Raw genomic sequence first — 10,710 nt, 5'->3', positions numbered from 1 at the left:
TTTATACACTCAGGCCCCAGCTAGTTTTCAGTTGACTTCTTTGGTAGTCTTCAGCCTTCTCAAAGCCTTTCGTCATGCCTTACTTTCAGCCTTCCTTTCCATACTTGTCATTTTGCTTTAATTTTCCACAATTCTACCTTGGATGGTAATATTTAATAATACATAAATTCTTCAAGCAATTGAGATTTGACCCACCCCACTTCAATATTAATATTAATGGGAAATCATAAGTTCTTCTACAAATGAATCATTATTCTAAAATTGTTATAAGCATATATATTTAAAAAAAAAAAAAACGAGAAGGGGAACTTGTTATTTTAAAAACTTCAATACGGCCAGAAATTAAAAGATTCCCAGCATCAAAGCTAATTATTGTAATAGATTTCTGGTGTGGCCACCCGAATCCGCACGTTTTTTAAGATTTTTTTTTCCAATCTTGTGTACCGTTCAACACTTATATATGCTTTGCAATTGATTAGTTAACAAAATAAAATTCTTGATCAGGTGTGCGGTAAAAAGAATTAAAAAGATTAAAAACCACTGATGAGAACTTATTAGTTTATTGCTTGGTGCAGTCAATATAATAAGGAATAATTATTATTCTAGATTTGTGCAGTGGCGAAGCTAATAACATTTTTTTCTGAGTGAGCCGAACTTTTTTTTAAAAAAAAATTCAATACATTTTTATCATACAATATAATTTGTAAATAATAAATTATAGATACATCTAGTAATGCAGGACATAATGAGTTTTATAATTCAAAATATTTGTTCTAGACATTATTTGAAATTATTGAAATACACATTTGTCCATCAAATTATGAACGGACAAGAATTTAATGATAATTGAAGAGGCAACATAATTAATTAATATAAAAAATTTTATATAGGTTTCAGTAAAGGTGATTTTGTAATTAAATAAAAATAATTTCTAAGAAGCCCGGCCTAGCCCTCTCCAAAATTCGCCACTGGGGTGGTTATTGGAGTTCACACATTTTCATTTTTTTTTTTACCATTCAATAGTAATTATGCTTTTTAGTTTATTATTACTGTTGTTATTATTATTAACTTAGGCATTTATTAAAACTCGAACACATAATCTAAACTCAAGAAAGGCCTCTTCTTACTACCGGAATTTGGCTTAGGCTTCTGACAACTACTAGTTCTCTTTCATAATCGGTAGTGCCCCATTTTGTTATCTGTGACTTTGGGGCATAATATGCTTTAGATGAGAAATTTGGCCCAGAAAAGTTATCTTCTGAGAGGCAGAGGAATTTGATAGAACATAAGCAGTCTTGTTAAATCCATCACTTGAATGATGCGTGACGTGAGTCGTGACAGTGAGATTTTCCTTTTCTGTGGCTTTCTTACCTGAGCCTGAGCCTGAGCCATGCATGTTTTACGTGATATCATCCGTAACTTTGATATATTTTTCGCTGAGAGGCATCAAAATTTGAGAATTATATGCCCATCATAACATATTAAACAGCTACAAAATATCCTACAGAAATTTTTAGTGCACTCTGACAGCTGCTTTTTGTAGTCAAATAGTCTTGAAATCATTTTTTAGTGCATATTCTTTTCGCAGTAAATTACAAATTTTGTTACACTTAATCTGATATATGTAATGAGATGAATTCATATCTAAAGAATCAAAACTATGATGTGAATTTGCTTGAGCACAAAGTAACTCAAATCGAAATCCCCTGTTAGAAAGGAGGAGGTTGAATCCAGATTGTGTCGTGTTGCTCTTGCTGCAAAACATCGATCCAAGACTATTCGTTCATTATTAAGCATATGAATGAGTTTGTTGATGTTACCTCTGAAGACGGTCCAAATAACTGTTAAAACGGTTAAATATGCTATGTTGAAATGCACTGTACAGTCAATTAATTTAGTTAGGACTCTGTTTTCAGAAAACAGAGCATAAAAGATGACTAACTGTTTTGGGAGAAGCTTTCAGAGGGACTTCTGGATGAAATTGACAGAGAGAAAGTGTGAGAGAAAACTCTGTATTGTCTTCTCCAATTAGTAATCCCTTTTTGTTGCGAATAATAAAGCTTCAAGGTTGTTCATTTATTTGTACATAAGCAGGGGAAATGCCTATGTATAGACAGCTTCAAATGAGGAAACTACACCTAACTACCCAGCAGCTATAATGAACAAGACATTGATGGCATTAGCTTCCTGTTCTGTCTTCTTGACCTTTGGGGAGGTTCGTAGCAGTAACTTTAATTGTTCAAAGCAAACACATCTTTCGTTTCTCATGAAACCTTGTGAGGTAATGCTTTAGACAACAGGCATGCAATATTCCTGAATTCACTTGCATAGTCTTCATCTTCCACTTGAAGACATGATGAGGTAAAACACCCTTTGATATAACTATTAATAAGTCGAAAGTTATTCAATAAATTAATTACTTTCAACTTGAGACCACTTCATTCCAAATGGATCAATCCTGTAAAATAATAAGTTATAATTTTCTTAAAAGAAGATTATGATTATGGTATTCCATGGTTAGAGCGCCCTTAAATAATAAGTTTTATTGATTTTTTATTATTAAAATAATTTTTTATTAACTTTTGTTGATTTTGTAAATTTTGTTCATTATGTAATTACGATCATCAATTGATTCAGTTCATCATTTATTCATGTTGCAAACATCACCTCTATCATTCATAGTTTTCACATTTTAGTGATGCTCACAAAATCCTAACCATACTAAGCAATTGAGATTTATATTTTTTACTTAATTTACATTTTGTTCCACATGGCCAAAAATTAAATTTCAAACGTTTTGAATTTTGTTGAAATTCCAGTTTTTTATTTTTATTTTTATTTTACAAAACTTTAGCAGTTGGGGTCAATACAGCTAGAAATTCATAGAAGGATGAGTGAGCCGTTACCCATAGAAATTCATAGAAAAACATCACCTCTTCCTTTCTTTCTATATTTCTCATTTCGCTTTAGTTTTCCACAATTCTACCTAACGATTTGAGTGAGCCGTTACCCACCCCACGTTTTAAGTGTATTTTTTTTAAATTTTTTGTACCGTTCAACACTTATGCTTTGCAATTGATTAGTTAACAAAATAGAATTCTTGATCAGGTGTGCCGGAAAAGAAAATTAAAAATGAAAAACCACTTATGAGAACTTATTATTTTACAAAACTTTATCTGGTGCAGTCAATACAGTAATTATTACGAAGCTACCAGCATTTTTTTTTTTTGAGTTGAATTTTTTTTTCTTCAAATTCAATACATTTTTAATGTACAATATAATTATGTAAATAAGAAATTAAAGAAATACATAATAATGGAAGATATAATGAGCTTTACTTCTTAAAATATTTGTTCTAAATATTAATTGAGATCATTAAAATACATGTTTACTCATTAAATGATGAGCTCAGATAAGAATTTGATCATCGTTGAAGAGGCGACATAACTAATTAATATAAAATGTTTATACAGGTTTCAATAAGGGTAACTTTTTAACAAAATAATTTTTTTTTTTCTCAGAGGCCCAACCTAACCCTCTCCGAGCATCGTCATTGAATTTGTGGGGTGGTTGTTGGAGCTCACACGTTTTCATTTTCCTTTTGGCCCTTCAATAGTAATTCTGCTTAGAGGCAGAGGAACTTGATAGTTGATAGAACAAAAGCAGTCTTATTAAACCCATCACTTGAATGATGGTTAAATATGCCATGTTGAGATGATCTGCGCAGTCAGTTAAGTTAGTTAGGTGCTCCACGAATCTTATGATGAGTTTAAATAAAATTAAAATAAGACTTCGGCTCATCGGTGACCAACAACCAGAGCTGAAATAATCCAAAGAAAGGATCAACAACTTCATTTACTATACATGTCAGGAAAATTCGTTTACAAGTTACGAATTTAATTTTTTTTTATTTTGCCACGCTTGTAAATTTTACTTATCTTGAATACCGGTTGGAGTACGTCTAAAAATATTGGGCAAATGGTGCAATATCCTACCAGATTCCGACAGTTGTAAAATATCCCAACACACCCTTACAGTTTTCAAATAGGTTTATTTTTCGCTATCATTCAAATTTACACAATAACTAGTATTCACGTAAAACGCATTTTCTATAAGTGAAAATTTTGAATACTGATGGAAAATAATTTTTATTAGGAATATGAATGTTAATAATTCAATATAATTTCGTGTTGATTAGCATATAAACATACAACACATAATCAATTTAGTGTTGATTAGTATATATAAAAAATTAATTTTCTATATGAGTGAAATTGCTAATCTGCAGGCATAAACAAATCCCGCCTTTTGATGTATCATCCCCGCGGATGATGCATTGTGTTTCTGCATTCACTTGCATAATCTGCCACTTGAAGGAGTAACGACGTCGTAAAACTCAAGAACAAGGATTTGTTATTTAAACTTTCAACTTCATTCCACTTCATCTCTTATAAACGGATCAAATTAACTTGAAAACAATGTGCCTCTCCGAAATCATCATCTTATATTGAGCAATGACTGCATTGTTTTCTTATGATTCTATTAAATTATAAATACATTGTTTTCTCAGTTTCTTGCAGTTCACTGTACGAATCGGAATTTAGCGAGGTAGCTGGCTTAGTTCTAAAATCTAAACCACCTACCTAGTTTACCCCTCTAAACTGTATATTTGTATGTTTGCTTTCTTGATTATTTAGTTTGAAAAACTAAATCTGATATTGGCACCGCAGATTAATTAATTTATGAAAACTCATAGAAAATGCGATATGCTTGGAAATACTACTGCAATTTTAATGGAAAAAATTTATTTCTTAAGCAAACCTGACTGGTATTTGAGAATCTTAATGAGGCAGAAATGTAACAAAACTATATGTTAATTTTATTATAAACATATAGTTTCACTTACGAAACTATATGTTTATAATAAAACAGTAACGAGAGGTCATCTATATTTCAACAAAGATAAAACCACTAGTTTTTGCCAATGAGGATTCACAGAATAAAACATCAATAATTCCCAATATTACAATTGCATAGGATGTTGTAAAAGTGATATAAAAACTGTCCGTGTCAATTAAATTATCATCTTCTCCATTGCCAGTCGTAAAGCTTAGTAATGAATCAAACTCAACAGAGTAAAACGACGGCGTTGTGGGCACGTTGTTGCATTTAAAAGTCATGAGACAAGCTCGTGTTATCACTTGTAATTCATAAGCCTCAAAACGACATTTGTTTGAAGTCGTTTTGGCCATCATTTAAGCAGCACGCGTGACGAACATGTGAGCAGTTCTTAACCAGGTTCGTTAAAGCCGTTATCCACGTGTCGTCAATCTGCTCAATCTGGGTTTGCTGGTTTGTTACTGATGCAGCTATAAAGCTGGATAACTAAGCAGATTGGGGTCATCAATGGGAACAAAATAGAGAGAGATTGAAGAGGGAGAGAGGGTTACAGCTTATTCTCTGAAATCTCTATTATTAGCTTTGTCAAAAGATTCTTCTTTGATCATCAATAAAATCTCACCAGAAAGCTTCTCTCGTGGTGTAGGTTGTGCCATCCTAGGTACAACTGAACCGTGTAAAATCTGTATTTTTTTCTTGGCTATGTTTGTTTCAATTATAGGTTTATATTCATTAAACTTGTTTCTTGACTCTGATTAATTGTTCTTGCTAAAGATTTGATTGTTTCTGGGTTCAATCATAAGTTGTGCATCTTGTGTTGATCTGTTCAAGATCCAGGGCAGTGTTTGATCTTGCTAATTTAATAAGAATGGTTGTGTGTGACTTTATTAAGACAGTCAAACGGCTATATTTATAGTAAGATATCTAAACATTTTTTTCGTATGAATAGAATATTTGACAGTAACTATTTACAAGTTTAAGGCTGAAATCAATGAGCAGATCAAATGGCTTCAGTCTATTGTATGTTGCTATCTCTTTGAAATTCTTTTTTTTTTTATATATCATTTTATCTTCTTGTTGTCTTTATATAGTTAAGTTATTACTTAGTGTTGAGTAATAATAAATTAATTACATGATATAATATAATAACCTCCTACCTAATACGAAAACAAAAACATATGTAAAGGACCCATCTTCGACCTTTAATTAATTGTTTTTTTTATTGATATTTCAACTTTTGGGCATAATCCGGTCGGTTCATGCTGGTGGATCGATGCAATGTGTTTGACGAGTGATGACACGCCGACCTTCCAAATGATCATAAAAGTTAATCAACTTCTTGTTCACATTATTGAATATATTTATCACCCGCTCTTCTAAATAAATAAGTCCATAATGACACTGATTAATTTGAATAGATAATTGACAACCAAAGTGAAGAAATATTTGAGTGATCATTGTTCTTCTCATCCTCATTATGCTTTTGTTATTTTGGAATTGAATATGGTATCCTGTATATCTGCTTTTAATTGATTATGAGACAATACACTTGATTACTACACTCTTGTTTTGTGCCCTGGTCATTGTTTGGAGGCTCTGCTTCAGGCATCGTTTGCATATGGATACAATATTGGAATTTAATAATTTGTCCAAAAATAGTTTTTCTACTTAACGGCCACACTCTGTTCTTGATGAACATTAATTGGTAGTTCAAAATATGGATCTTCAAATCAAAATGGTAATTTTTTTTCATGAGTGATTCTTTAACTAAACAGGTGATATTAGATTTCATTTTTCGTGTCGATGATACGTGAGTGTAACTGATGTATAGGGAACAATTGTAGTAGTGCCCGAAGAGAACACAAAATATGGTTAACCTAAAAAATAAAAGCCAATTTTATATTTATTTTTTATTTTATTCCATCTCACTTGAATTTTATAAAACTAGTAGGTTTGTTGTAACTAATCTTATCACCGAATGTTTAACAGACTCGAAACATCATAACGTAACTACCACGTCAAACAAACGCGTAGCTTGAGCCGTGAGCTACAACCGCATAACCGTTACATATATAGAGCAGTACGAAGCGGTGCAGTTAAAGCAAGCGTTTAAGAAGTGATTTAAGCTGATGCAGGCGTAAAGTATAAGAAGAATAAAACAACATGCTTTTACTGTAGCCAACAAAAAATGGAGCTTTCTACCAAGTTGGAAGCTATATAGCGCTAAATACTACTACAATTTTAATAAAAAAATAAAAAAAAAATTATTTCCTAAGCAAACTTGATTAGAACTTAAAGAATCGTAATTAAACTGCTAATTAATTTCAATGACAATATCTTGTTGCAATAAGATTGTTTACAACAAAATAGTAACATTAAGTTATCCACATTTCAACAAAGTAAAACCATCTACGTCGCCAATAAGAATTTACATATAAAACAATAACAATTCCGAATATCACAATTACGTACGATGTTGTAAATGTGATAAAGAAACTGTCCATATCAATTAAATTATCATCTTGTTCATTGCCAATTGAAGCCTCCGGCATAGTTGCTGGTGATCTGCAAATGGGCAATGGCAGTCCACAAAGAAAAGTATTTCCCTCATAGCTACTCTCGTTGAAGGTTGCAAATTGTGCTTTCCATTCTGGAATTTCGCCTGATAAGTTATTGTATGCCACATTGAAAACCTCCAATGTCTTTAACTCCACTAGTTGATGAGGGATTTTCCCATTCAATTTGTTGTTGGAAAGATCCAAACTTTCGACATGCTTCAAGTTTGAAAATGTTGATGGGATCGATCCTGTCAAGTTATTGTGCGAGAGATTCAATGTTTGAATCCTTGTCAAATTTCCAATTTGAGGAGGAATATGACCAATTAGCTTGTTGCAAGAAAGATCAAGTCCTGATAGGAGGCTAAGCACTTTTCCTTGGTAAATGTACGCAATGTTCTTTGTTGTGAACTCAAAAATTTCATGGTTTTGCTTTTCTAAAAATCCCTGATGGCCTTCGATGGAAAAAAATATTTCAAATTGCTCATCAGGACTAGAACTATTGCTGTAACTTTCATGAAGTGTGGTGTTATCAAAGCAAGGAGGAATAGGACCGTGAAGATTATTATTAGAAAGATCTAACAATTGTAGTTGGTTCAATTCGCACAATTGAACTGACACTTCACCTTCAAGATTATTGTGACCTAAGATAAGGTGGCTTAACTGAGAAAGCCCATCAACCCAATCCGGAATGCTGCCATTCAAGCGGTTATAGCTAAGATCTAATGTCACAAGGGAAGAGCAATTAAAGAATGTACCTCTTTTTAGCTGTCCATGTAACATATTTTTTGAAAGATGAACTTGTTTGATAGAGAGAGGATGGAAACAAGATGGTAAACTTCCAGATATGTTGTTGTCTGAAATGTCCAAAATCTGAAGCGAATCAAGCTGGCAAAACTCCACTGGAATAGGGCCTTCAAGATGATTATTGGGCATTATAATATATTGTAACCGTGTCAGATTACCCAACCATCGTGGAATCTTACCTAAAAGACTATTATTGTTAAGGTACAATCCTTCTAGTGAGGAGCATTTAGACAAACTTTGTGGGATCTCACCTACGAAGCGATTGCCCTCCAATTGTAACCATTGCAAGTTTGTCAAGTTAAAATTTCTAGAGAACAAATGACCTTGTAGGTTGTTATTTGATAATGCAAGAAACTGCAAGTTGACGCAACCCACGGCCAAGTGCTCGGGGATTTCACCAGTCAAGTGATTGTTGGATAAGTCCAGAATTTGGAGGAATTTCATATTACCAAATGAAGAGGGAATGCTACCGTCTAAAGCATTCATGGAATTGTTGAAAACGTATAAACTTGGTAAAACATCTCCAATTTTTACTGGAATGTGGCCTCGAATGTTGTTGTTGGAGACATCCAACTGTCTTAACCGCTTGTGTGAATGAATTGGCAACCGAAAAGGTCCTGCAAGAGAATCATTAACCAGAAAAAGAGTTTCTAATTTTGTGTTGTTTTCCAACAACCAATTTGGAAATTCTCCATTCATCTTTATGTGTGAGAGATCAACATACTCCAGGTCATGTTGATGGTAAAGGAATTTGGGGAATATGAAACCGTCTCCGTAATTGGAAGACAATGAGAGAGTATTTAATTGGAATTTTGGGGCGATCAAAGAATGTGACTCAGTTATTTCAGCTTTTATTTCGTTGTTCTCAGCATTGAAAATCTTGAGTCTTGAGTAATTGAAAAGTGGTTCAAGTGAAATTGGGATCTGGAAGTAATTGTTTGAAAGCATCAGCTCTTCAATGGATGTCAAATGAACGAGGGGAGATGAGGAGATGCTTCCAGTAAGTTGATTAGAAGAAACATCTAATATTCTGAGGGATGTCATATTTGCCATGCACCAAGGCAAGCTACCTCTTAAATCATTGCTTGCAATGTACAACTCTTGTAGATGCACCAACGAACAGAGGCCTGAAAATTTATTAATTCATCCATCAGTACAATAAAAAAATTAACAAATGCATATCATTCTTTTATAAGTGATTCGTTTGTGTAATTATATTAAATAAAAAATTAATATTATAGATTAGGAGGGGAGGGTGGGAGCATCTCGTTAACCTTGATCAAGAGTCCCGCTGCTATTAGTTCCAAGAGTATAATATGATAGTGATAAGTACTTAAGAGAAGGCATCGATTCACTGATGATTTGAAGAAAGCTAGTGTTGAGTGCAATAAAGCTAGTGTTGAGTGCAATGCGCGTGAAATCCATGTCAAAATGTTCCAAACTCTTGAAATGAGGAAAACCTAGCAGAAAGATTAAACAATAAAATAAATAAATAAAAATGTTGAACACGTAGGACACCATTGAGTGAGTTCACATTCAACCCTTTTCTTTTACCTTGACTGCGTACGACACCATTGACTTCACAACTAGACATCGACAGATTTTTTAATGAAGGGAATAATGATGCAATGCTTTGCAGAAGGCTTATATGGAGAGAGGAAGAGTCCAATGCCAAATATTCCAAGTTGGTGAAATTGTGCAACTCTGTTCAGAATTAGAAGGAATGAGCAAAAAAATTAGCTTTATTAATAATACAGAAAATTAATTAATTAATTAATTAACTAATACTTAATTAATTAATTACTACAAGAGTTGCAATGTACAACTCTTGTAGATGCACCAACGAACAGAGGCCTGAAAATTTATTAATTCATCAATCAGTAAAATATAAAAAAATTGGCAAATGCATAGCATTCTTTTATAAGTGATTGGTTTCTATAATTATATATTTAGGCTCCGTTTGGTACAGCTTATTAAATAGAGCTTATAACAGTAGAGCTTATAGCATTAGAGATTATACCAATAGAGCTTTTAGACAAAAAGTCATTAGGTGTTTGGTTGTCAATAAAAAAAGTACTTTTGAACCATTAAACTGTGTAATATTTTTTATATTATATATTTTTAGAAAAGCTCTATAACCTCTACTCCCAAAAGCTCAAATTTTGGGCTTTTGCTAGTAGAGGTAAATTAGCTTATTTAAGCTAAAAAAACTCTACTAAAAAAATAACCAAACACCATAAAATTTTTTAAAAAGTGCTTATGCGATTAAATAAGCACTTATGGCTCTTAAATAAGCCATACCAAACAGGCACTTAATCGAAAATTAATATTATAGATTTAAAGGGGAGGGTGGAAGCATCTCATTAAACAATAAAATAAATAAATAAAAATATTGAACACGTAGGACACCACTGAGTGAGTGCACAACCAACACTTTTCTTTTACCTTG

General features: G+C 32.6%; 1 protein-coding gene across 1 annotated transcript; it reads right to left on the bottom strand.

The window, feature by feature from the left end:
- Window positions 1-7,274: 7,274 nt before the first annotated feature.
- Window positions 7,275-9,305, bottom strand: LOC112098119 (LRR receptor-like serine/threonine-protein kinase GSO2). Its single transcript, XM_024183737.1, has one exon. The coding sequence runs from the start codon at window positions 9,303-9,305 to the stop codon at window positions 7,275-7,277; it is 2,031 nt and encodes a 676-aa protein (XP_024039505.1).
- Window positions 9,306-10,710: the final 1,405 nt, after the last annotated feature.

Source organism: Citrus clementina, unplaced genomic scaffold (assembly GCF_000493195.1).
Source record: "Citrus clementina cultivar Clemenules unplaced genomic scaffold, Citrus_clementina_v1.0 scaffold_5, whole genome shotgun sequence".
Taxonomy (NCBI): Eukaryota; Viridiplantae; Streptophyta; class Magnoliopsida; order Sapindales; family Rutaceae; genus Citrus; species Citrus x clementina.
The sequence above is the reverse complement of the archived record's forward strand: the minus strand, read 5'-3'. Positions and strand labels throughout refer to the sequence as shown.

Coding starts and splice junctions, on each gene's coding strand:
- LOC112098119 (XM_024183737.1), bottom strand. CDS start 9,305: ATGACATCCCTCAGAATATTAGATGTTTCTTCTAATCAACTTACTGGA.